The sequence below is a fragment of the Petromyzon marinus genome, chromosome 52 (genome assembly GCF_048934315.1).
Source record: "Petromyzon marinus isolate PM22_M1 ecotype Great Lakes invasive population chromosome 52, UKy_Petmar_22M1.pri1.0, whole genome shotgun sequence".
In the NCBI taxonomy this organism is placed as follows: Eukaryota; Metazoa; Chordata; class Hyperoartia; order Petromyzontiformes; family Petromyzontidae; genus Petromyzon; species Petromyzon marinus.
In genome coordinates this window covers 685060-712982 of record NC_133718.1, presented here as the reverse complement: position 1 = coordinate 712982, position 27923 = coordinate 685060, and the positions used below count along the sequence as shown (strand labels likewise).

General features: G+C 53.9%; 1 protein-coding gene across 9 annotated transcripts in view; it reads right to left on the bottom strand.

Moving 5' to 3' along the window:
- Positions 1-241: 241 nt before the first annotated feature.
- LOC116953539 (long-chain-fatty-acid--CoA ligase ACSBG2-like) overlaps positions 242-27923 on the bottom strand; it is an 83174-nt gene continuing 55492 nt past the window's right edge. For all 9 annotated transcript variants that reach the window (XM_076075055.1, XM_076075052.1, XM_032973828.2 and 6 more), the window contains exons 9-17: positions 25199-25348; positions 22712-22876; positions 21904-22085; positions 19490-19723; positions 14467-14684; positions 13865-14004; positions 8531-8632; positions 4176-4341; positions 242-2770 (exon numbers count right to left, since the gene is read on the bottom strand). In XM_076075055.1, coding sequence (XP_075931170.1) covers positions 2688-2770; positions 4176-4341; positions 8531-8632; positions 13865-14004; positions 14467-14684; positions 19490-19723; positions 21904-22085; positions 22712-22876; positions 25199-25348 — 1440 coding nt within the window. In that variant the 3' untranslated portion in view covers positions 242-2687. The remainder of the gene's footprint in view (positions 2771-4175; positions 4342-8530; positions 8633-13864; positions 14005-14466; positions 14685-19489; positions 19724-21903; positions 22086-22711; positions 22877-25198; positions 25349-27923) is intronic.

Genomic DNA, 27923 nt, shown 5'->3' with positions numbered 1-27923 from the left:
CCTTTGTCAAGGTGCTCTGTTTCTTCTCACACAGCTTAAAGGTCGCGATCTGAGCTTGGCTTTGTTCGCTCCAGCGCTGTCCTCCAGACAGTCTCGTGCCTTCACCTGATGAAGGCCGCTTGTGTTGTGGCCGAAACGTCGTGAGAATTTTGTGTTATTTTATTTTATCAATTTATTATTTTATTCTCATTCTACGTGACTTTACCGAAAGAACCAAAGAAGATGAATCCTTGCAGTCACGAAAGCTTTAAATCATTTTATTATGTTTCTATCGATGTGACTTTACTGAAAGAACCAAAGAATATGAATTCCTGCAGTCACGAAAGCTTTAAGTCAAGATTTGGATCGTTACTCTTAGTGTAACTACAGTATCCACGGTAGCTAGGAGATGTTAACTCCCTCGCCTGGTACACAGCAGGTCGTGGGTTCGATCCCGACCCTGACGCCTGCTGCTGTATATTTGGAGTTTGCGTGTCTCTCTCTCTCTCTCCTCGTGGTGGTCGCGTGGATTTTCCTCCCGGTCCTCCACATTTAGAATCAACGTCGCGCGTTCGTAGAGCATTTGGCTGCGATAAATTTCCACACGATGGTGACGAAACGCTTCATTTGAGCTATCATTTGTGACAGCCCGGGTCGCTTTTTAAAAAGAGCTACGCAGCAGTGGTGGTGGCCTTATACCTGGAATTTGTTTTCATAGTTTAGTCGAGTCACGTGCCGATTCATCAGCGGGGAAAACATTTGTTTGAACCGTTCAGCCACTGCTCACGCAAGGCTCATCGACCACCCGAGATTAAAGTCGCAGCTGCCGGACTCCGCACCAACAGCAGCCACGCGAAGAATGAGACGTATCTGTCCACTCCGTCTCGCTCATGGCCCCTCTCGATTAAACGCGCTGTCAAGAAGGAGCATAGCCCGAAAACGTAATTTTTTAATTTTGAAGGCAACGCGCACACACGCGGCGTTGGTAGCGACGCGGTGATCGCGTTTGTCCACCGCCAAACACAGTCGCCACCGCCGCCGCCGCCGCCGCCGATATAATTTGGAGGCAAGGAAGAGCGACACGGTCCAATCTTTGGCGACGAGGTTAACGGCGGACCGCGTCGACTCACCGCAGACTCGCCGCAGACTCGCCGGGCAACACCTCAAGACTCTACGGCCGGTAACGTTGGTGCACACTTGAAGCGGTCCTGGGCTTCCCCTAGGTTGATTCAGCCTCAAATAAGTACCTGGAGCAGTGTGAAGTAAACAACATCACCACTGAAGGCGGCCCCACGCGTGGTGCTGCCCAACCACCCCTCTCTGGTGCCGTTCTGGACTAATTGCCCCACGAGTCTGTAAAGGCTACACGGGGGATCTTTGTCTTGGTTATGCTCCCGCAAACCCCGAGGAATTATCAATCCTCACCCAGGAACCTAAAAAATGGAATTGCGAAAGTTCACCGTGACCATGAGCTGACCTCGACTATAATATGACCCTGACTATAATGACCCCGACTATAAGTTGACCCCGACTATAAGTTGACCCCGACTATAATATGACCCCGACTATAAGTTGACCCCGACTATAATATGACCCCGACTATAAGTTGAGCCTGACCAATACAATTTCAGCTTTGATTGTGAACCGAAGGTGCATCCTGAGCTTCCAGCGCTGTCCACCCAGCGGTGGATACGGCTTCACCGCGCTCGAGTCGATCGGCGGGTCGCGCACGCGGTGGACGAAAGCATGGGCGACTCCCCCGAGACGTGCCGGCCAGCGTGGAGGAGTAGGCCAAGAACAACCCTCTGGTCAGGAGGGGTTCTCCCTCGAGCGGAGGGGCCCCCTTTCCGGCCAGCAGTGGCACGGGCGACATTCCGCCGTGGGGCCGCGCCTTTCGCTTTCTTACCCCATCCCGGACGCGATCCGCCGACCCCCTCTAGGCGAGACTCTCCGCAGTCGTGGCACGAGCGCTTTGTAACAACAACGAAATGACAAAACATTCCCGGACAAGAGCCACGACTGCCGCCCTCCCCTAGCGACGAGAAACGTCGCTTAGCACCAAGCGGCCCTGGCGAGGCTTCCCCTAACGCAGCATCTTCCCCCCGCGCATCCGAGCCGGCGCTGCTCAGGTGGAGCCGGCGTTGTTTAACCAACGCAAGAAACCGTGCCGGGCCGTGCCGGGCCGTGCCGGGCCGTGCCGGGCCGTGCCATGCCGCAGACGGCACGGGCGCGCGGCGAACGAGACGCGCGCCCGTGACGCGGTCGGTACCGCGGTGACGCCGTGACGGTGCGCTCACCGCGTCGCCCGCACGGCCAACGCGTCGCTATCCCTGCCCCCTGGCCCTGCTTGTCCCCCAACACAGACTGATGGAGTATTGCGGTTTGGCTCCGGCTCGGCTCGGATGGTGCCAATGGAAAAGCGGTGTTGGAGCAGGAGGAGGGGGGGGAGGAGGAGGAGAAGGGGGGAGGTCACTTGGGTGAATAAAGTTTTGGTTTGAGAGCGGTTCTTTGGTTTTCTGTGCGAACTCGCGAACGGTGTCTGGAGCACGTTGACGCTCGTGCCGGGGGCCGGGGGAGGTGAAGATTCCCAGCCCCCCCCCCCTCCCTCCCCCACGTTGAGGGGAGAGAGAGAGAGGAGACACGCTGGGAGGGCGCCATCCAGCAGCGGAGGGGGGCACGCTAGTCGCCTGCCGCTGTCCCGTGGCCACCTATGTGGCCTCCGCGTAGAATGCGTCCACCACCTCCTGGTAGAGCCTCAGCACCACCGGCCGCTTGAGCTTCATGGTGGGGCCTGTGGGGCAGAGGGGCGGGCAGTCAGGACTCACCCACCCACCCGCTCACCCACCCACCCACCCGCTCACCCACCCACCCACTCACCCACCCACCCACTCGCTCACCCACCCACTTACCCACTCACCCACTCATCACTCACCCACCCACTCGCTCACCCACCCACTTACCCACTCACCACCCACCCACTCACCCACCCACCCACTCACCCACTCGCTCACCCACCCACCCACCCACTCGCTCACCCACCCACTTACCCACTCACCCACTCATCACCCACTCACCCACCCACCAACTCATCTACTGACTCACCCACCCACTGACCTACTCACTTGCTCATAAACCAGGGGCGGTGCAGGCAGCAGCGGGGGTTGGCGGATCACCGCACGAATATTGTGAAGCAAACTCCCTACCCCGTGGGCGTCGAGGAGGAGCCATACCCTGGCTCGCTGGGTGAAGGCGGCACAGCAAAGTGCGGACTAATCTTCATCTGTCCCGTCTGAATGGGATATAGTATTGCCCCCTTGCATGCACAAATTTTCTCCGGGTGTTCTAGTTTCCTCCCACGCCTATAAAGAGCTCGTTGTCGGAAAACATCTCCATATGTAGGGAGCCGCAGAGCTTGAGTGAGCGTTGGTAGCAGCGGCTCACCGTGTGGCTGACCTTCCTCCTCGTGCCTCTCACTTCGAGGGTGAGCGACTGCCGTGTGGTGGCCGTGTGGTGGCCGTGTGGTGCAAGTGTGAATTGTTGTTATTATTACTGTTAGGTGGCTCAGACGTCACGGACACTTTGTGGGTCAGTGAGTGGGTGGGTGAGTGGGTGGGTGAGTGGGTGGGTGAGTGAGTGGGTGGGTGGGTGGGTGAGTGGGTGGGTGGGTGAGTGGGTGGGTGGGTGAGTGGGTGGGTGAGTGGGTGGGTAAGTGGGTGGGTGAGTGGGTGGGTGAGTGGGTGGGTGGGTGAGTGAGTGGGTGAGTGGGTGGGTGGGTGAGTGGGTGGGTGAGTGGGTGGGTGGGTGAGTGAGTGGGTGGGTGAGTGGGTGGGTGAGTGAGTGGGTGAATGGGTGGGTGAGTGGGTGGGTGAGTGGGTGGGTGAGTGAGTGGGTGAGTGAGTGGGTGAGTGGGTGAATGGGTGGGTGGGTGAGTGGGTGAATGGGTGGGTGGGTGAGTGGGTGGGTGAGTGGGTGGGTGAGTGGGTGGGTGGGTGGGTGAGTGGGTGAGTGGGTGGGTGAGTGGGTGGGTGGGTGGGTGAGTGGGTGGGCGAGTGGGTGAGTGGGTGGGCGAGTGGGTGGGTGGGTGGGTGAGTGAGTGGGTGGGTGAGTGAATGGATGGAAAAGCCGGGAGAGAGCAGGAGAAGTGAGCGAGAGGGGTAGAGGTGAGGGAGAGGCGAGGGGAGGGTCGCCCCGCTCACCGAGTTCCCCCCCGGAGACAGTGAAGTCGTGAGGGATGACGGCCCACTTCTGCACGCGCTGGGCGTTGGAGATGGCGGCGCGGTTGACACGCTCTATCCCCTGCTGGATGGCGGCCAGCACTGCCGCGTCACCGGCACTGCCACGGCCACCCAGCTCGGGTGCCACCTGCACGACCGCGGGAACATCGTCACCATCATCAACATCATCATCAACATCATCAACATCGTCAACATCATCAACATCGTCAACATCGTCAACACCATCAACATCATCAACATCATCAACACCATCAACATCATCATCATCAACAACATCATCAACAACATCGCCAACATCAACAACATCATCAACATCATCAACATCGTCAACATCGTCAACATCATCAACATCATCACCATCGTCACCATCGTCACCATCGTCAACATCGTCACCATCATCAACATCGTCAACATCGTCACCATCATCAACATCATCAACATCATCATCAACATCGTCAACATCGTCACCATCATCAACATCGTCACCATCATCAACATCATCAACATCATCATCAACATCGTCAACATCGTCACTATCATCAACATCGTCACCATCATCAACATCATCAACATCGACATCATCAACATCATCAACATCATCATCATCAACATCATCAACATCGTCACCATCATCAACATCATCAACATCGTCAACATCATCAACATCGTCACCATCGTCACCATCATCAACATCGTCACTATCATCAACATCATCAACAACATCGCCATCATCAACATCATCAACATCGTCACTATCATCAACATCATCAACAACATCGCCATCATCAACATCATCACCATCATCAACATCATCACCATCATCAACATCAACATCGTCACCATCATCAACATCATCAACATCATCACCATCATCAACATCATCAACATCATCACCATCATCAACATCATCAACATCGTCAACATCATCAACATCATCACCATCATCAACATCGTCACCATCATCAACATCATCACCATCATCAACATCATCGACATCATCAACATCATCACCATCATCAACATCGTCAACATCATCAACATCATCAACATCATCAACATCGTCAACATCATCAACAACATCGCCATCATCAACATCATCGCCATCGTCACCATCATCAACAACATCGCCATCATCGACACCATCGACATCGTCACCATCATCAACATCATCGACATCGTCAACATCATCGACATCATCGACACCGTCGACATCGTCACCATCATCAACATCATCAACAACATCGCCATCATCAACAACATCGCCATCGTCACCATCATCACCATCATCAACATCGTCAACATCGTCACCATCATCACCATCATCAACATCGTCACCATCATCAACATCATCACCATCGTCAACATCATCACCATCAACAACATCATCACCATCATCACCATCATCAACATCATCACCATCATCAACATCATCACCATCATCAACATCATCAACATCGTCACCATCGTCACCATCATCAACATCATCACCATCATCACCATCATCGCCATCATCGACATCGTCACCATCATCAACATCGTCACCATCATCGACATCATCACCATCATCACCATCATCAACATCATCACCATCATCAACATCGTCAACATCGTCACCATCGTCGACATCATCGACATCATCAACATCATCAACATCTTGATTTAAAGCTTTCGTGACTGCAGTAATTCATATTCTTAGTTTTTTCGGTAAAGTCACGTTGAAGAGAAACAACAAAATAACAAAATATATATAAAACAATAAAAAATTCTCACGACGTTTCGACCATAACTCAAACGGTCATCATCAGGTGTGTCGGTTTGCATTAATTTATTTTGAAAACGGCATATTTATTTATATATATAAAAATAACGTTTGCGTCACGCGCAACGATTGGCTGTTTGCCAGGACTAGTCCATCTATTTTTTGAAAAGAGGAGGGGGGAGACGAAATTTGTTTTTATGTATGCTGTCTGAAAGCCACTGTAAGCGTGAACAATCAATCAAGAACTGAAATGATTTATCAAATCTTTCCAATGATTGCTAAGATAGAATCCATCTTCTCGGTTGAAATTGTCTCTGTGTTTGTATATGTGGATAGCCTCATGAACGAATCTCTCATGGAAGCCAGATGGCTTACAAAGAACCTCCGTCTTGGAAAAGTCAATGGCATGTGAGCCTACTGAATTAGAACAATGATCTGCTACGGCCGAGGTGTTGGTCCTACCGTGTTTAAGGTCTGCTTTATGTTCACGAATGCGGTCCGAGATATGGCGTTTGGTTTCTCCAATGTAACTACTACCACAGAGGCAACTTAGTTTGTAGACACCAGGGTATTGTATGTCCGGAATCACATCTTTTACAGACGGAACCAGATCACGGATTTTATGTAATGTGTTGAAACGGACCTGGATCTTGTGTTTATTCAAGATTTTGGAGATCTTTTTTGTGATCCCAGCAATGTAGGGTAAAGTGATGGTTTTGAAAGGCTCCTCAAGAGGGTTTTTCTTCATGGTTTGAGTGATAGCTTTGCGGATTGTATAGTCGGAGTAACCAGATTCCCACCACCATCCATCACAGAAGAATTCTCTCATCAAGACTCTGTATCATAGAGCCCAATGCATATCCGACCAGGAACACATAAGCAGTGAACTCAAGCACGTACACCAAGCTCTTAGGGCTAATGGTTACTCCGACTATACAATCCGCAAAGCTATCACTCAAACCATGAAGAAAAACCCTCTTGAGGAGCCTTTCAAAACCATCACTTTACCCTACATTGCTGGGATCACAAAAAAGATCTCCAAAATCTTGAATAAACACAAGATCCAGGTCCGTTTCAACACATTACATAAAATCCGTGATCTGGTTCCGTCTGTAAAAGATGTGATTCCGGACATACAATACCCTGGTGTCTACAAACTAAGTTGCCTCTGTGGTAGTAGTTACATTGGAGAAACCAAACGCCATATCTCGGACCGCATTCGTGAACATAAAGCAGACCTTAAACACGGTAGGACCAACACCTCGGCCGTAGCAGATCATTGTTCTAATTCAGTAGGCTCACATGCCATTGACTTTTCCAAGACGGAGGTTCTTTGTAAGCCATCTGGCTTCCATGAGAGATTCGTTCATGAGGCTATCCACATATACAAACACAGAGACAATTTCAACCGAGAAGATGGATTCTATCTTAGCAATCATTGGAAAGATTTGATAAATCATTTCAGTTCTTGATTGATTGTTCACGCTTACAGTGGCTTTCAGACAGCATACATAAAAACAAATTTCGTCTCCCCCCTCCTCTTTTCAAAAAATAGATGGACTAGTCCTGGCAAACAGCCAATCGTTGCGCGTGACGCAAACGTTATTTTTATATATATAAATAAATATGCCGTTTTCAAAATAAATTTATGCAAACCGACACACCTGATGATGACCGTTTGAGTTATGGTCGAAACGTCGTGAGAATTTTTTATTGTTTTATATATATTTTGTTATTTTGTTGTTTCTCTTCAACGTGACTTTACGGAAAAAACTAAGAATATCATCAACATCATCAACATCGTCACCATCATCAACATCGTCACCATCATCGACAACATCATCGACATCGTCACCATCATCAACATCATCAACATCATCGCCATCATCAACATCGTCACCATCATCGACAACATCGCCATCATTGACATCACCATCATCAACATCATCGACATCGTCGCCATCATCAACATCGTCACCATCATCGACAACATCGCCATCATCGACATCATCACCATCATCAACATCATCGACATTGTCGCCATCATCAACATCATCGCCATCATCGCCATCATCAACATCATCGACATCGTCACCATCATCAACATCATCAACATCGTCACCATCATCAACATCATCGACATCACCCTTGTCATCGACATCTTCACCATCATCGACATCATCATCGCCACCATCCTTGTCATCGACATCGTCACCATCATCAACATCATCGACATCATCATCGCCACCATCCTTGTCAAAGATATCGTCACCATCATCAACATCATCGTCGCCACCATCCTTGTCAAAGATATCGTCGCCATCATCTCCACCACCGGCGCCACCCACAGGGGTGAGGCCCACGGCTCGAGATCGCCACCTCGTGGCTGCCACCCACAGCGACTCTCAGACTCAGAGCCAGGCACGACCCCCCAGCACCCCCCCCCCCGTGCCCCCCCGTGCCCCACCCCCCGTGCCCCCACCCCCCGTGCCCCCACCCCCCGTGCCCCCACCCCCCGTGCCCCCACCCCCGTGCCCCCACCCCCCGGTGCCCCCACCTGCGAGGCGAGGGTGGCGCTGCTCCCCGCCGAGCGGCAGAACCGCACGGCCTCGGGGCTCAGCTGGTCCCCCGGCTCTCCCGTGTCGGGGTCCGCCGAGCACTGCACCACGCACAGACAAAGGTCCCCCGTGTAGCCCACAGCGGCCTGCCGGCACGACCCTCGTCGTCGCCCCGGGCCCGCCTCCGTCTCCCCGGTGCCGACGCACCGGGCACGGGCACCCGTCGAAGGCCGGCTCGGCCTCGGGGAGGCCCCAGGATCGCTTCAAGCAATCGTCGCTGGCGTCGGCCGCGAGCGGGAATCGACCTCGGGCTTGCCGGTTCCTGGCGCTTTGCGCTAACCGCTGTGCCGCCGCTCCGCCCTCCGCAACGCGCGAACGCGGCAACGACGTCGCCACGGCGCTTCGTGCCAGGCCAGGTGCACTTCGCGTGAGGCGCGGCTGCCCAAAGGGAGCTCCGGTCGCAGGCACACTGCCCAGGTGGCACGAGGCTTCTCCACTCCCTCCACTACCGCCCCGTCGCTCATGGGGAGTCGAGGCAGGGGGGAATGTTCATGACCACAAATACCCAGGCAGGCGCTTTGCTTTTTGTGGGACCGGTGGGTAAGGCCCCGTGGCTCTTAGCTGCAACCCTTCAGGGTCAGCGGTTGCATCTACGACTTCTTCTCAGAGTGCGCAGCAGTCAGCAGAGAATCCGCAGACAACAAAAACCACGTTCTTCCCGGTAACCTTAACGGTCTGTCGGGGCAAGTGCTGTCAGCGAGCACCTATCAAGGCCGGCACGGTACGCATGGGGGCGGGTGGCCAGCACCACGCCCGACCGCCTTTTTCTCCCGAGTGGCGATGTTTACACACCGCACCAGGTACTCATTTGAAGCTGAGTCGACCTAGGGGAGCCTCAGGACCGGTTCAGATAATCGTCACCGATGTTGGCCGTGAGCGGGAATCGAACTCGGGACGCCGGGTTCGTAGTGCGAACCGCTGCACAACCGCTCCTCGATCCACACACACACAGACAATCGACACACACACACAGACAATCGACACACACACACAGACAATCGACACACACGCACACATACACAGACAATCGACACAGACAATCGACGCACACATACACAGACAATCGACACACACACACAGACAACCGACACAACAACAACAACCGCCATTCGCCACTAAGTGGCGGTGACGTCACCACGACGCTTGTGCCAGGCCATGTGCACATTGAGGCCACGTGGAGTGTCGAACGCCCGCTGGCAGAAGGTAACGGGGCAGACCCTGGTGCCACAGGTCGACTGACTGAGATGACTGGCTGATGCACCACCTGTGCCCCCTACTGTGCCAACCTGCTGTGCTTTAGCCACCCGGCGCTCCGCTCGTTGTTGTGAGCGTCGCTCCTCTGCCCTCCGTTGTTGTTGGAGGGCGACTGCCTCCAACTGCCCAGTAGCGTCCTTCACGAGCCTCCTCCACAGAGGCCGATCTTGACACCGCTGGTACCAATCATCGGCAAGTCCACTCCGCTCCACGTCCTCCTGTACCACATCACTCCATCTCTTCTCTAGCCCGTGCCGCGCCCGTTTAGCCCCCTCGATCCGGCCGAACAAAAGCTTTTTCGGCATGTGGTGGTTGGGCATGCGGGCTACATGACCCAGCCAACGCAGCCTTGCCTGCCGGAGGAGCTCACCGATGGGACCGTGCCCAGATCTTTCAAGGATTTGTGAGCTCCTCACACAATCCAGCCTGGTTAAACCCAGGATGGATCGTAGGCAGGCCAGCCTAAATGTTTCTAACCGGCGAAGATTTCCATTAGGGGGGTCCACGTTTCGCAAGCGTCGAGAAGGGAGGGAATGACCGTGGCCGAGAAGACCTGAAGCTTAGTGCGGAGCGACAGACCAGATAGCTTCCACACAGCATTACGCAACCGATGAAAAGATATTGCCACTCGACTGATTCGGAGTGAAACCTCTGCTGTTAAACTGGAGCCGGTCATAAGCACACTGCCCAGGTATGGGAAACTCTCCACTCTCTCCACAACTTCCCCATCACCGATTGGGAGTTGTGGGGATGGAGTGTCCGATGGTACAAAATACCCAGGCAGGTGCTTAGTTTTGGTGGGGCTGATGGTAAGGCCGCATCTCTTAGTAGCACGCTCCAGTCTCAACAGCAGCGTCTCCAACTCCTCCTCTGAATGAGCAGCTATTACCAAATCATCAGCATAAATAACGTGGTTGAGCAATAGGGAGCCATCCCTTGACCGCACCTGGGCATCGATCAGCCTCCCATTATATCTGTACCATATGGAGATTCCCCCGGTACAGCTATTGAAGGCTTCACGAACTACGTGGTCAAAATAGATGTTAAATAATGTGGGAGCCAGAGGACATCCCTGTCGCACGCCAAGGTGTACAGGGAATGGCTCTGACTCCCGGCCACGTAGTTTTACCCGGGACCGCTCACCATCATGAAGGTCCTTAATGATCGTGAGTAGATGGTCAGGTACTCAAAAAGCACGAAGAACAACCCAGAGCCCAGGCCTACTGATGGTATCATATTCCTTGACCAGGTCAATATAGCAGAGATGTAGGTCTTACTGTAATTCCCTACACCTCTGCTGTAGCAGACGGACAGAAAATATGGCATCCGTGCAGGACCGCCCTTGCCTGAAACCGCATTGGGGCTCCGCAAGCCTCTCCTCAGCGTGCCTAACAAGGCGATGTTGAATAATCTTTGCCAGGACCTTTCCCGGCACACTGAGGAGTGAGATGCCCCTGTAGTTGTTACAGTCTGTGCGGTCCCCCTTCTTAAAGAGGGGGACCACCAGGGCATCCTTCCAATCCTGCGGAACCTGTCCAGTGGTCCAGACTGTTGTTATGATGTCATATAGGGCAGTATGTGCACAAACGCCACCCTCCCTCAGCATTTCGCTTGGGAGATCATCTCAGCCCGCTGCCTTTCCCGGTCTCAGACTCCAGATCACCTTCAGTACTTCCTCAACAGATGGCACCTCAGCCAGCCACTCACAGGGGGTGACTTCTTCCAATATTTGAGGCACCGCAGCCTCAGCAGGGTCATCCTCACTTTGTGCCACGATGTTTTCCTGGCTGAGGGATTTCCCCTCCCCCAGGACCTCACAGAAATGCTCAGCAAATCTGCAAACCTGTTCCTGGGGGGTCGGAGATTGGATCACCGATTTTCCCCTAATGATGGTAATAGGTGTGGCGCTGCAGGTTACTTTTTTGATGGAGTTAAATAGAGATTTGTGATCACGGGCCACTGAGGCAGACTTCATCTCCTGAGCAAACCGCGACCACCACCCATCCTTGCAGCGCCTCACGGCTCTCCGAACCTCCGAGCGAGGCTGCGGTAAGCCTCCTCATTCTCTGATGTGGGATTCTGTAGCCGATGACAGTGGGCCTGTCACTTTTTCTCAACCATCCTGAACACCTCCTCTGTCAGCCAGGGTCTCTGGGGAGGTCTTGACCGTGTACCCAAAGCAGCCATTGCAGCTGCATGAGTCACAGTCCTAAACCTCGCCCATTTACCCTCGACATCAGGAGGAGTGGGGGACGATGCCAACCCCAGCCGCAAGCGATGATGAAATTCTCGCTTGCAACTTTCATCAGATAACTGAGACCAGGCCACTTTAGGTTGGAATGGGGTCCTGGGTGTACACCCACCGCCGGAGTGGAAGAATGGCAGGCGCATCTTACAGATGATTAGTCGATGGTCAGAGGGCAGATCAGCTCCACGGTAGGTCCCGGTGTCAAGGGACATGGGCTCGCATCCGCTGGTCCGTCACTATGTAGTCTAGCAGATGTTCTTGCTTGGACCCGGCATGCATCCATGATGTTGTGTGGATGCGCCGATGCCGGAACAGCGTGTTGGTAATTACAAGCCCATGGGCTGCACAAAAATCTAGCATCCTCCTACCGTTGTTATTGAGCTGATCTGGCCCATGCCCTCCAATCACTCCAGACCAGGTGTCAGCATCATGACCAACTCGGGCATTGAAGTCACCCAACAAGATGAGTCTATCCCGAGGGGCCACTTTAGCCAGCACCTGTGACAGGAGGTCATAGAAGGCATCTGACTCATCGGCTTTGCCTGCATCCCTCCACGGATGTTCGTCTTCGGTGGGGGCATAAGTAACCACGACCACCACTTCTCACCTCCGGTTGATGGGAAGGCGAGCCCAAAGTAGCCTGGGGCTTACAGGTTCCCACACCTCACCGCCACGCTCCCACGCCCCCTTCATTCTTTTGTTCAAAAGAAGAGCCACACCCTGTTGTTTGGCAGTCTGCTGCCCCAGAAGAGGACTGTCCACCCCTCATGGTGACAGGAGCCAGAACCGGTCCACCGGACCTCCTGAATGCCACAGAGATCCAGGCGGTACCGGTCCAGCTGCCGACAGAGGAGTGGCAGCCTCTCCTCCGCAGTGAGCGTTCGAACATTCCACGTGGCCATCCGTAATGGCTTTTCGTTGTTTCTGGAGGAGCCCCGAGGGTAGAGATTCAATCTCCTGGCTCCGCCAATTGGGGTTTGGCCAGGAGACGTCATAGACGCCTGTCCCCCCGGGGCCTCCGGCACAAGCTTATTAGTTAAATTTTGTATTCGTAGTTTAGTGGTAATTAATTGAAGGTGGAGGGGTTACCAGCCCCTCGCACCCGTCCAGAGCCCCGACACACACGCACACACACAAAGACAATCGACACATACACAGACAATCGACACACACACACACACACAGACAACCGACACACACGCAAACACACACAGACAATTGACACACACATGCAGACAATCGACACACACGCACACACACACAGACAATGACACACATGTACGCACACACACAAAAAACAAAGATCCCCCATATAGCCTTAACAGACTGTAGGGGCAAGTGCTGTTAGCGAGCACCTATGAAGGCCGGAACGGTACACGAGGGGGTGGGTGGCCAGCACCACGCCCGACCGCCTTTGTCACCCTAGTGACAATGTTTACACATCGCACCAGGTACTCATTTGAGGCTGAGTCGACCTAGGGGAGGCCCGGGACCGGTTCAGATAATCGTCACTGGTGTTGGCCGTGAGCGGGAATCGAACCCGGGTCGCCAGGTTCATAGCGCAGCGCACTAACCGCTACACTATCGCTCCCCACTGAAACACACACACAGAAACACACACGCAGAAACACACACACGCAGAAACACACACACGCAGAAACACACACACACGCAGAAACACACACACACGCAGAAACACACACACACGCAGAAACACACACACAGAAACACATCCGTGTGTGCGTCCATCCCCCCCGCGCCCTGCCCCCACCTTGAGCGTGAGCAGCATGGAGAGGAACTTTCGCTTATCTCCGATCACCATGGCGAAGGAGACGATCGGCAGCGCCTCCTTCACCGCATCCTCAATGGGCACGGGCGCCACGTTCTCGCCACCCGCCGTGATGATGAGCTCTGCCGTGACGAGGTGATGGACGGGGAGAGGAGGAGGAGGAGGGGAGGAGGACATCCGACTCGTCAACACAAACGGCATCGAACACCTTTTAGCTCCTCTTGACCGCACCTCCGATTAGCACGGTTGGCTACGTACGGCGTGAAAGAAGTTCAACATACATACATACAAACCAGCCAATGGCATCGCAGCGACGCCCACGAACGAGCCATTGGGATCGCAGCAACGCTCGCGAACGGGCCAATGGGACCGCAGCGACGCTTGCGAACGAGCCAATGGGATCGTAGCGACGCCCGCGAACGAGCCAATGGGATCGCAGCGACGCCCGCACACGAGCCAAGTGGGATCGCAGCGACACCCGCGATTGAGCCAATGAGATCGCAGCGACGCCCGCGAAGCAGCGAATGGTATCGCAGCGAAGTACGGGCAAGCGGGGCGGTGCGGGGGGGGGTGGAGGGCGGCACCTTTGAGGCGGCCGGTGATGAAGACGAAGCCTTCCTCGTCGATCCGGCCCAGGTCACCCGAGTGGAGCCAGCCTTCGGGGTCCAGGGCGTCGTGCGTCATCGCCTCAAGGCCCAGGTAGCCCATGAAGACGTTCCGCCCCCAGAAGCAGAGCTCGCCGCACCCCTCCGCGTCCGGCAAGGCGAGCCGCGTGCGGCAGCCGAACATTGACTTGCCGCAGCTACACGGGCGGAGACGAGGCGGAGTGGGGTGGGGGGTGGTAGGAGAGGAGACGTGGGGGAGATGGAGGAGACACGGTAGGAGACACGGGGAGACGTGGAGAGACACAGTAAGACACGCGGGAAGGAATAAGAGACACTTGGAGACATGGCTCTGCCGGGAGAAGGTGCTACAGCAATGATGTGGACTCTGCCTGTTCAGTCTGCGCGGGGATATAGCGTTGCCCCCTTGCATGCATGGGTTTTCTCCGGGTGCTCCGGTTTCCTCCCACGCGAATACACTCATCATATACTGGCCGACACCACCGTGACATACAGAAGACTGCAGAACTGGGGCAGTTGTTGCCACCTGCCTGCGGTTCCATCTCCTGGCACCTCCCAGGCCGACTCAGAAGTGCAAGGAGGTGGTACCCCGGTGGCCTCGTCACGTTGGGCGATGCCGAGTCACGGGGCTCCGCCGTGAGCACGCGAGGTTGTCCGCGCGTTTGTGGTGAGACACGCAGAGCAAAGTGAAACGCAATACAGGGACTCCTCTGCTTACGGATATTCAACTTACGAACTTTCAGAGATACGAACAAACCTGGTCCGTATGTCCAGTCGCCTGTTCGGACCGAGAGTCGTAAGTTCAACCGCGACGAAATACATGGCGGTGGTGGCATCTACATCTGCAGAACGTGAAGAACCAGTGGGATCTACATCTACTGAACATGAAAAACCAGTGGCATCTACATCTGCAGAACATAAAGAACCAGTGGCATCTACATCTATAGAACATGAAGAACCAGTGGCATCTACATCAACAGAACATGAAGAACCAGTGGCATCTACATCAACAGAACATGAAGAACCAGTGGCATCTACATCTGCAGAACATGAAGAACCAGTGGAATCTATATCTGCAGGAGATTATACAACTTTTAAACCCATTCCCCGTATTTAGTGTACACGCCGTACAAAGTGTTTGGAATTGACAGGAGTAAAGTTGGACTTAAGAACAAATAGACTTACGAACAGACCTCTGGAATCTAACTCGTTCGTAAGTGTCAATGGCTTTTCACTACGCAGAAAGCGCAAGGGGGTGTGCGTGCACAACGGGATCACGCACGCCGTGGTGAATGGTCTAATTACACTGTGTAACAGTTTTATATATTTTTTTTGGTTCCTGGGTAGTGTTATTTCCTAATTGCTTATGCCTCAAAAGTACAGAAAATCGCTATTCCCCACAAACTTTGCTTTTGTGACCAGGACAGTAATATTTAGAAATTTACCTATTTCCAGAACATTCCAGATAGATTCAGTGCTGAGTAAACTTGGAGTAACTTCTAGAACATTCTAGACCTTTCCAGTAATATAAATAGTATAAATACAGGGGCCTTAAGCCCACCAGTTCAGTTTAGTTCCAGCTGCCTAAGTGGACACATATCTGAATTTTTCTGAGATGGCATCAAGAGGCTGCAGCAAGAAATCCGGCAGACGCATTTTGCGATGTCTGCGGCCAAATTATCAAGACAAGAGCGAAAGAGTACTCTGTGGAAGCATCTGTTAAGATGTGTGAGGCCTACAAGGGATATTTCAGCATGCCTGTCGGGGATCAAGACAAACCCTGGCCACCTCATTTCACCTGCGAGCAATACAAAAAAACTCTGGAAGGTAAGATGGACAATTGTTGCTCAGAATTTTTTATGTTATAAAATGTTAACATTTTTTAAATTGTTGAAGTTTTTCATTTTAAAATGTTTTACAATTTTCAATGTTATTGAAAAAATATATATCATATATGAAAAATGTTGCGAAAATCTCTTACACATATATTTCACCCATGATTAATGCGTAAGAGATTCTCGCAACATTTTCCATAGGATGGTACAGAGGGGAAAAGAGAGCCATGAAGTTCGCTATCCCAAGAATTTGGCGGGAACCCACTGACCACTCAAGCAACTGCTACTGCTGCATGGTGGACCCTACCAAACGTCGGACTGGCAAGAATGCACCTGCTATCACGTATCCGGACCTTCCTTCATCCATCACCCCGGTGCCACACTGCCATGAGCTCCCCGTACCCACTCCTCCGGAGAGAGAGCAGCCGTCTTTAGAAGAGAGCAGCAAGTCAGAGAGCGAGGAAGACGTTGCATATCCAGATGACAATTTCAGAGGTGGAGCTGAGGAGAGAAACCCATACTACCCCAACCAAAAAGACCTCAACGACTTAATCAGAGATCTTGGTCTCACCAATCCAATGCCAAGCTGTTGATGTCTAGGCTCAAGCAGTGGAACTTGTTGAATAAAAGTGTGCAAGTCGCAGATTAGAGGAAGCGTCACCAACCTTTTTTGCAGCTTCTTCACCCGTCAAGATGGGCTCTGCTTCTGCCACAATGTGACCAGTCTGTTCGAGGCAATCGGAATCGCCTGTAATCATTGACAGCTCATCCAGGAGCCTCAAAGCCGTGCTGCTCCATAATGGTAACAAGTACCCGTCTCTTCCCCTGGCTCACTCGGTGCACCTCAAAGGGGATTACAACAGCATCAAGACCTTGCTGGACACCTTGAAGTATGGTGAGTACGGCTGGGAGGTCATTTGAGACTTCCAAATGGTGGCATTCCTGATGGGTCTCCAAGGCGGTTTAACCAAGTTTCCCTGCTATCTTTGCCTTTGGGACAGCAGGGACACCAAGGCGCACTACCACAGGCGGGACTGGCCACAGTGGACCGAGTTCTGTGTAGGGAGGAACAACGTCAAGTGGGAGCCACTGGTGGATCCCCGGAAGGTGCTGATGCCACCACCGCACATCAAATTGGACCTTATGAAACAATTTGTCAGAGCTGTAGATAAGGAGTCAGCAGCCTTCAAGTACCTTCAAGACTTCTTCCCCTAGCTGTCTGAGGCAAAGGTCAAAGCCGGTGTCTTCATCGGACCACAGATAAAGAAGATCCTGGAGTGCAATTAATTCCCCAAGAAGCTCACTAGTAAGGAGAAAGCGGCTTGGAAAAGCTTTGTCGCAGTGGTTGGTGGCTTCCTGGGCAATCACAAAGTCGAAAACTACGTGGAGCTGGTTGAGACTCTGGTGAAGAACTATAGCACAATGGGCTGTAGGATGTCCCTCAAAGTCCATATCCTTGATGCTCATCTTGATAAATTCAAGAACATGGGAGCGTACTCGGAGGAGCAAGGCGAGCACTTCCACCAGGATAAACAGGACTTTGAACGCCGCTACCAAGGACAGTATAACGAGAACATGATGGGAGACTACATTTGGGGGCTGATTCGTGAAAGTGATTTAGTATAATCGTAAATCTCAAAAAACTACTCACTTCTAAATCTTTTGTAGTAATTTTTGTATTACTTTAGTATAAATACATGTTGATTTTCATTGTATTACTTTAGTATAAATACATGTTGATGTTTTTTTCTGACTTTATGTGAACGAAAAGACACAAATTCGCCCATTTTCTCATTGAAAATATGTACATTTCAAATATCACTGTCCCGGTCACAAAAGCAAAGTTTGTGGAGTATAATAGCCATTTTTTTATACTTTTTAGGCATAAGCAATTAGTAAATAACACTTACTACCCAGGAACAAAAATTGTGTTACATAGTGTTATCATTGTGTTGCTGCTTTCTGTGTGTGTGTACCTGTCTGTGTGTGTGTGTAGGGGGCGGTCGTGTAGCGGTTAGCGGTTAGCGGCAACCCGAGTTTGATTCCTCGCTAGGGCTCCCCTAGGTTGACTCAGCCTCAAATTGAGTACCTGGTGCGGTCTGTAAAATACATCGCCACTGGGGAGGCAAAGGCGGTCGGGCGTGGTGCTGGCCACCCTCCCCCTCGTGTGCCGTGCCGGCCTTCATTCGGTGCTCGCTAACAGCACTTGCCCCAACAGTCTGTTAAGGCTATAAGGGGGATCTTTGTAGGGAGCGGTGCGCTACAAACCCGGCGACCCCCTCACGACCAACAACACCCAGTGACGATTATCCCCTAGGTCGACTTGGCCTCAAACGAGTACCCGGTGCGGTGTGTAGTAAACATCGCCACTGGGGAGACAAAGACGGCCGGGGAGCGGCGATGGCCACCCACCCCCTCGTGCCACAGTGCCAGGCCTCCATAGGCACTGCTCACCAACAACAGCACCCAGGCCCCGACAGCTCGCGACGCATCCCCCGCTCACCTGGTGAGGTGGCACTGAGCTCACCTGGTGAGGCGCCCTGAGCTCACCAGGTGAGGCGGCACTGAGCTCACCTGGTGAGGCGGCCCTGAGCTCACCTGGTGAGGCGGCCCTGAGCTCACCTGGTGAGGCGGCCCTGAGCTCACCTGGTGAGGCGGCCCTGAGCTCACCTGGTGAGGCGGCCCTGAGCTCACCTGGTGAGGCGGCACTGAGCTCACCTGGTGAGGCGGCCCTGAGCTCACCTGGTGAGGCGGCCCTGAGCTCACCTGGTGAGGCGGCCCTGAGCTCACCAGGTGAGGCGGCCCTGAGCTCACCAGGTGAGGCGGCCCTGAGCTCACCTGGTGAGGCGGCCCTGAGCTCACCAGGTGAGGCGGCCCTGAGCTCACCTGGTGAGGCGGCCCTGAGCTCACCAGGTGAGGCGGCACTGAGCTCACCTGGTGAGGCGGCCCTGAGCTCACCTGGTGAGGCGGCCCTGAGCTCACCTGGTGAGGCGGCCCTGAGCTCACCTGGTGAGGCGCCCCTGAGCTCACCTGGTGAGGCCGCCCTGAGCTCACCAGGTGAGGCGGCCCTGAGCTCACCTGGTGAGGCCCCCTGAGCTCACCTGGTGAGGCGGCCCTGAGCTCACCTGGTGAGGCGGCCCTGAGCTCACCTGGTGAGGCGGCAGGCTGTCGCCGTGGAGATCGTGTGGGGCCCCGAGCTCTCGCTCATGCCGTACAGCTCGAGCACGGCCATGTCGAGGCTGAGGAAGAACTCGAGGGTCTCCCGCGAGGCCGGCGCCGCGCCCACATAGAGCCGCCCGCAGCGCCCCAGCCCCAGCGCCGCGCGCACCCTGCGGAACACCAGCGCGCTCGCCAGCCCGTAGCCCCAAGGCGACGAGCCCTCGCTGGCGGGCGAGCGGGGGGGGGGGGGGACAATGGGGGGGGGAGGGCAGGGTGGGCAATGATGTCAGAGTCAGACGCTCGGGTTCGTTAATTAAGTTAATCCTCTCCATCGCCTGCGGCACACGAGGCCGCAATGAGCTCCCTCCGCTTCTTCCTCTCCTTGGCAACTTGTTGAGCCCCCAACAGAGGCCGATCGCCGCCGCCAGCTCGCCCTTCACGGTCTCGCGCCAGGCCGGCTTGGGTCTTCCCAGCTTTACTTTTGCCCTAAGGTGGTGTCCGCCTTCGGGCAATTTTCGGTTAACGGTTGGACGCTTTAGGGGGCGGTTGTAATCGGTTTCGTTTCGGCGTTGCCGGGGGGTCGGCCGCCCCCGCGGCGCCCGCCAAAGGAGCCGCCGCTTGACGTCGTGGCTGCGTGAAGGACCGCCGTCTCGTTCGCCGCGCGCATTGCCGGCTCTTCAATTGTTGAGTTCACAACTTATTTTTTTGTCGTTGCCGAATTCGCTAAAAAAAATATGTAAAACGGCTCTCCCTTTGTTACTTCGCTTGCCCGGACCTCCTGGGCATTACCCATCGCGCGAGTTAAGAGACGGGAATGAACCGGTTCAAACCAGTGGAAAACGGTTCAGACTGGTTCAACCATGTTTCAAACATGTGTAGAGGAGCATTCTGAGGAACCAATGAAGGGGCGAGCAGAGGGAGGTGGGAGCGGGTTGCCAATCAAGAATGACGTCACGTCACGGGTTACGGAACGGGCTTTGGAGAGCACCTTCGGGAACACGGGCGGAGCCGAGCTGGGGGGGGAGGAGCCGAGCTGGGGGGGAGGAGCCGAGCTGGGGGGGGAGGAGCCGAGCTGGGGGGGGAGGAGCCGAGCTGGGGGGGAGGAGCCGCCCAAAGGGTTCTTAAGGGGGCCCCGTGACGGAGGCGTGGTCGTCGTAGGGAGCCAGGGTAAGGATCTGCTGCAGACGGTCTCTCTCTCTCTCTCCTCAGCACGGAGCGGTGTTGGCTGAACCCCCGCTCCGGGCAGACGAGTGAGAGAGCCCATAGGGTAGCCGATGGGAGGACCCAAATAGTATTCTGTGTCCGGGGTGAAGGACCGAGATAGATTGCACCTACACTGGTATGAGCGTACGATGTCGAGTGTGACAGTGTTTTATTAAATGGCAACAGCCCTTATAGAATTCCTGGTCTCCGCGTGGATCCGCTGCATTACACATATACAAACATGTTCAAGCCGGTTCAAGCCGGTTCAAGCCGGTTCAAATCGGTTTTCCCCTCCAATATTAATATCCACTGGCCGTGCTGCACGTGGACTTGAACCCGGCAACAAGTGCAGGCAGCAGCCAGCGTTGGTGGATCGCGAGAATACGCCGCTTAAACTCCCTTCTGCCCGTGGGTGGGTTGTGAGAGGAGCCGTAACCCCTGGCTATGCCAGGAGGTGGTACAGCAAAGTGTGTGGACTAATCTCCATCTGTTCCACACTCCCTTCCCGTGGGCGTCGAGGAGGTGCCAGACCTCTCCCCGCCAGGAGAAGGTGACACACAGACACACAACACAGGCAAAGATCCCCCGTGTAGCCTTAACAGACTGTTGGGGCAAATGCTGTTGGCGAGCAGCACCTATGAAGGCGGGAACAGCACATGAGGGGGTGGGTTGCCAACACCACGCCCGACCGCCTTTGTCTCCCTTATGACGATGTTTAAACATCACACTAGGTACCTAATAGAGTATCGAATATCTGAATCGGTCATGGGAGGCCCATGACCGATTCAGATATTCGCCATTGGTGTTAGTGGCCTGTGTGCTGGAATCCAACTCGGGATCTCCAGGTTAGTAGCGCAACGTCCAGAACCACGACACCGCTGTTCCCCACAAAGACAAAGATCCCCCGTATAGCCTGTAACAGACTGTTGGTATAGTTTCTGTTGGCGAGCACCTGTGAAGGCCGGCACGGCACATGAAGAGGTGGATGGCCAGCACCACGCCCGACCACCTCTGCCTCCCCAGTGGCGATGTTTTTTTTACACACCGCACCAGGTACTCATTTGAGGCTGAATCGACCTAGGGGAGGCCCAGGATCGGTTCAGCTATTCGTCAATGGAATCGTCCTCCGGGTTCGTAAGCGCAGCGTGGCAGCTAACCGTTACAGACTCGCGCTCGCGCGCACACACTCGCGCTCTCTCACCCCTTCATGGCGTTGCGGTTGGCCTCCAGGCCGATGCCGCGGGCCCAGGCGGAGATGGCGCGCCTGACGACTCCGGCCTGCGCCCCCGTGGCGCGCATCGCCTCCATCATCTTCTCCCAGACGCGCGGCACGCCCAGGAACACCGTGGGCTGCACCTCCTTCAGCGTGGCCACCAGCGAGCCCTGTCGCCCGGGACGCACCAAAGACAAAGATCCCCCGCGTAGCCTTACGGACCCGTAGGGGCGAGTGCTGTTAGCGAGCGGCACCTACGAAGGCCGGCACGGCACACGAGGGGGTGGGTGGCCAGCACCACGCCCGGCCGCCTTTGTCGCCCCCAGTGGCGATGTTTTACACAACGCACCGTGTACTCATTTGAGGCCGAGTCGACCTAGGGCAAGGGCAGGACCGGTTCAGACAATCGTCACCGATTGTTGGTTGCGAGCGGCAATCGACCTGGGGTCGCCGGGTTCATAGCTCGGTGCGCTAACCGCAGGGTGGGGGGGTGGGTGGGTGTGGGTGGGTGTGGGGGGGGTGTGGGGGTAGGTGGGTTGGTGTGGGTGGGTGTTTGTCGGTGGATGGGTGGATGGGTGGGTGGATGGGTGGATGGGTGGGTGGGTGTGGGGGGGTGTGGGGGTAGGTGGGGGTAGGTGGGTTGGTGTGGGTGGGTGTTTGTCGGTGGATGGGTGGGTGGGTGAGTGGGTGGATGGGTGGGTGGGTGGATGGGTGGGTGGGTGAGTGGGTGGATGGGTGGGTGGATGGATGGGTGGGTGGATGGGTGAGTGGGTGGATGAGTGGGTGGGAGACGAACCTTGAGCGCGTCAGGCTGTGCGAAGTAGACGGCGCCACCCTGCTGCATGGGCACCCACAGGTCCAGCATCTGTGCCGCCACGTGGCTCAGCGGCAGGTAGCTCACCGTGACGTCGTCCGGCGTGAAGCCCGTCATTTCGCTCGCCACGCGCGACGTCCACGTGAGCTGCGATACACAAACGGGGGCAGCGGTGGGGGGCAGGAGGCGATAAACAGACGATCGCGCGTGGGCGCGGTGTCACTGTGGCTAGGAGATGTTAACTACCTCGCCTGGTACACAGGAGGTCGTAGGTTCGATCCCGACCCTGATGCCTGCTGCTGTATATTTGGAGTTTGCGTGTCTCTCTCCCTCCAGTGCCTAACCCCTACAAACTCCTCCTCCCCCCCCCCTCCCGTGCCTATATAAAGCCACAACAGCAGATAATTTTTCTCCCCTGAAGACGGCCGCTTGTGTTGCGACCGAAACGTGTTTTATTTTATTATTTTTTCAATCTACGTGACTTTACTGAAAGAACCAGAGAGTATGGATTCCTGCAGTCATGAAATCTTCAAATCAAGATTGAGGTCAGGTAGCTTTCACAAAGTGTTATACAGCTGATGAAAAGAGAATGCCACTCGACTGATTGGGAGTGAGATTTCGGCTACCAAACAAGAGCTGGACATAACAAAGACACACGCACACAGGCGCAAGTGTTCTCACACATGCACACGCGGTTACAGGCCAACAAAGACAAACACACAAAGACAAAAATCCCCCGCATAGCCTTAGCAGACTACTGGGGCAATTGCACCTATGAGGGACGGCAGGGCACACGAGGGGGTAGATGACCAGCACCACGCCCGGCCGCCTTTGTCTCCCTAGTGGGGATGTTTTTACATAATGCGCACAGGTAATCATTTCAGGCCGAGTCAACCTAGGGGAGGCCCAGATAATCATCGCTCGTGATGACCGCGAGCGAGAATTTAACTCGAATGGCTGCTACGCCACCATTCCCCACACACACACACACACATGCGCGCAGACACACAAGCACGCACGCACAACAACCGCCATTCGCCACTAAGTGGCGGTGACGTCACCACGACGCTTGTGCCAGGCTATGTGCACCTTGAGGCCGAGTGAAGTGTCGAACACCCGCTGGCAGGAGGTCACGGGGGAGACCCAGATGCCACAGGTCGACTGACTGAGATGACTGGCTGATGCACCACCTGTGCTCGCTACTGTGCCAACTTTCTGTGCTTTAGCCACCCAGCGCTCCGCTCGTTGTTGTGAGCATCGCTCCTCCAACCTCCGTTGTTGTTGGAGGGCGACTGCCTCCAACTGCCCAGTAGCGTCCTTCACAAGCCTCCTCCACAGAGGCCGATCTTGACACCGCTGGTACCAGTCATCGGCAAGTCCACTCAGCTCCACATCCTCCTGTACCACATCACTCCATCTCTTCTCTAGCCCGTGCCGCGTCTGTTTAGCTCCCTCAATCCGGCCGAACAAAAGCTGTTTAGGCATGCGGTGGATGGGCATGCGGGCTACATGACCCAGAGGAGCTCACCGATGGGACCTTGCCCAGATCTTTCAAGGATTTGTGAGCACCTCACACAATCCAGCCTGGTTAAACCCAGGAAAGATCGTAGGCAGGCCAGCCTAAATGTTTCTAACCGGCGAATATGTTCCATTAGGGGGGTCCACGTTTCGGAAGCGTAAAGAAGGGAGGGAATGACTGTGGCCGAGAAGACCTGAAGCTTAATGCGGAGCGACAGACCAGGTAGCTTCCACACAGCGTTACGCAACCGATGAAAAGATATTGCCGCTCGACTGATTCGGAGTGAGACCTCTGCTGTCAAACCGGAGCCGGTCATGAGCATACTGCCTAGGTATGGGAAACTCTCCACTCTCTCCACAACTGCCCTATCACCAATTGCGAGTTGTGGGGGTGTAGTGTCTGATGGTACAAAATACCCAGGCAGGTGCTTAGTTTTGGTGGGGCTGATGGTAAGGCCCGATCTCTTAGTGGCACGCTCTAGTCTCAGCAGCAGCGTTTCCAACTCCTCCTCTGAATGAGCAGCTTTTACCAAATCATCAGCATACATAACATGGTTGAGCAATAGGGAGCCATCCCTTGACCGCACCCGGGCATCAATCAGCCTCCCATTATATCTGTACCAAATGGAGATTCCCCCGGACCATCTATTAAAGGCTTCACGAACTACGTGGTCAAAATAGATGTTAAATAATGTGGGAGCCAGAGGACATCCCTGTCGCACCCCAAGGTGTACAGGGAATGGCTCTGACTCCCTGCCACATAGTTTTACCCGGGCCCGCTCACCTCACACGCACACACACGCACGCACATGCACACACACGCACACACACGCCCACACACGCAGACACACGCACACACAAGCCCACACAAGCCCACACACAAGCCCACACGCACACACACGCACGCACGCACACGCATGCATGCACACGCCCACACACGCACGCGCATACGTTGTCGTGGCTCAGCATGACCCCCTTGGGAGGCCCCGTGGTGCCCGATGTGAAGATGAGCGAGCAGCACTGGTTCGCACGCTGCTCCGCAATCACCGCGTCCAGCCGCTCGTCCGACACCTCGTCCCCCAGCTTCATGAAGTCCAGCCACTGGGGGGTGTGGGGAAGTGGGGGGGGGGGGCAAAGGTCAAGAGGAGGGTTCAAGGTCAAGAGGCCAATGCGGCTGTTCCATGTTGCCACCAACAATCTGCGAATGGCAGGTAGCAGGCAACAGGCAACAGGCAGGTAGCAGGTACAGTGAGGGAAAAAATTATTTGATCCCCTGCTGATTTTGTACGTTTGCCCACTGACAAAAAATGATCAGTCTACAATTTTAATGGTAGGTTTATTTGAACAGTGAGAGACAGAATAACAACAACAAAATCCAGAAAAACGCATGTCAACATTTTTATAAATTGATTTGCATTTTAATGAGGGAAATAAGTATTTGACCCCCTCTCAATCAGAAAGATTTCTGGCTCCCAGGTGTCTTTTATACATGTAACAAGCTGAGATTAGGAGCACTCCCTTTAAGAGTGTGCCCCTAATCTTAGCTCGTTACCTGTATAAAATACACCTGTCCACAGAAGCAATCAATCAGATTCCAAACTCTCCACCATGGCCAAGACCAAAGAGCTCTCCAAGGATGTCAGGGACAAGATTGTAGACCTACACAAGGCTGGAATGGGCTACAAGACCATTGCCAAGCAGCTTGGTGAGAAGGTGACAACAAATGGGAGAAACACAAAAAACTGTCAATCTCCCTGTCAATCTCCCTCGTGGAGTTGCAATGATCATGAGAACGGTAAGGAATCAGCCCAGAACTACACGGGAGGATCTTGTCAATGATCTCAAGGCAGCTGGGACCATAGTCAGCAAGAAAACAAATGGTAACACACTACGCCGTGAAGGATTGAAATCCTGCAGCGCCCGCAAGGTCCCTCTACTCAAGAAAGCACATTTACATGCCAGTCTGAAGTTTGCCAATGAACATCTGAATGATTCAGAGGACAACTGGGTGAAAGTTTTGTGGTCAGATGAGACCAAAATGGAGCTCTTTGGCACCAACTCAACTCGCCGTGTTTGGAGGAGGAGGAATGCTGCCTATGACCCCAAGAACACCATCCCCACCATCAAACATGGAGGTGGAAACATTATGCTATGGGGGTGTTTTTCTGCTAAGGGGACATGACAACTTCACCGCATCAAAGGGACGATGGACGGGGCCATGTACCGTCAAATCTTTGGTGAGAACCTCCTTCCCTCAGCCAGGGCATTGAAAATGGGTCGTGGATGGGTATTCCAGCATGACAATGACCCAAAACACACGGCCAAGGCAACAAAGGAGTGGCTCAAGAAGAAGCACATTAAGGTCCTGGAGTGGCCTAGCCAGTCTCCAGACCTTAATCCCATATAAAATCTGTGGAGGGAGCTGAAGGTTCGAGTTGCCAAACGTCAGCCTCGAAACCTTAATGACTTGGAGAAGATCTGCAAAGAGGAGTGGGACAAAATCCCTCCTGAGATGTGTGCAAACCTGGTGGCCAACCACAAGAAAAGTCTGAGCTCTGTGATTGCCAAAAAGGGTTTTGCCACCAAGTACTAAGTCATGTTTTGCAGAGGGGTCAAATACTTATTTCCCTCATTAAAATGCAAATCAATTTATAACATTTTTGACATGCGTTTTTCTGGATGTTTTTGTTGTTATTCTGTCTCTCACTGTTCAAATAAACCTACCATTAAAATTATAGACTGATCATTTCTTTGTCAGTGGGCAAACGTACAAAATCAGCAGGGGATCAAATACTTTTTTCCCTCACTGTAGCAGGCAGCAGAGAGCAGGCAGGTAACAGTCAGGGAGCAGGGAGCAGGTAGCAGGCAAGCAGCAGACATGCAGGCAGGCTCTTATCTTATGTAGATTTATAAAGCAGCGACTTTATCCAAGGCACTTTACAACAATCATAAAATTGTACATGAGATGAGAGTGTTTGAGATAGAGAGTGGAGAGATTAAATGTGGTGGTGGTATCGTCATGGTGACAGGAGGAGAGCCGAGAGTGGTTAAGGAGGAGTTGGGGTAGTGCCAGGGGTAGTGATAGGGGTAGGAGTAGTGATAGGGGTAGTGATAGGGGTAGTGATAGGGGTAGTGATAGGGGTAGTGATAGGGGTAGTGATAGGGGTAGTGATAGGGGTAGTGATAGGGCTAGTGATAGGGGTAGTGATAGGGGTAGTGATAGGGGTAGTGATAGGGGTAGTGATAGGGGTAGTGACAGGGCTAGTGTAGCGATAGTGGTTGGGTTAGTGACAGGGGTAGCGATAGGGGTAGTGATAGGAGTAGTGATAGGGGTAGTGATCGGGGTAGTGATAGGGGTAGTGATAGGGGTAGTGACAGGGCTAGTGTAGCGATAGTGGTTGGCTTAGTGACGGGGGTAGCGATAGGGGTAGTGATAGGGGTAGTGATAGGGGTAGTGATAGGGGTAGGAGTAGTGATAGGGGTAGTAATAGGGGTAGTGATAGGGGTAGGAGTAGTGATAGGGGTAGTGATCGGGGTCGTGATCGGGGTAGGGGTGGGCCTGGTCGTAGCTGGGGGGCAGAAAGTAGCAATAGCCGGATGATGACGCTGACGGGCTAGGGGAGACGAGCTTGTTGCAAGGGAGGCTATGGTGAGGATGATTGCTCCGTGTGCTGCA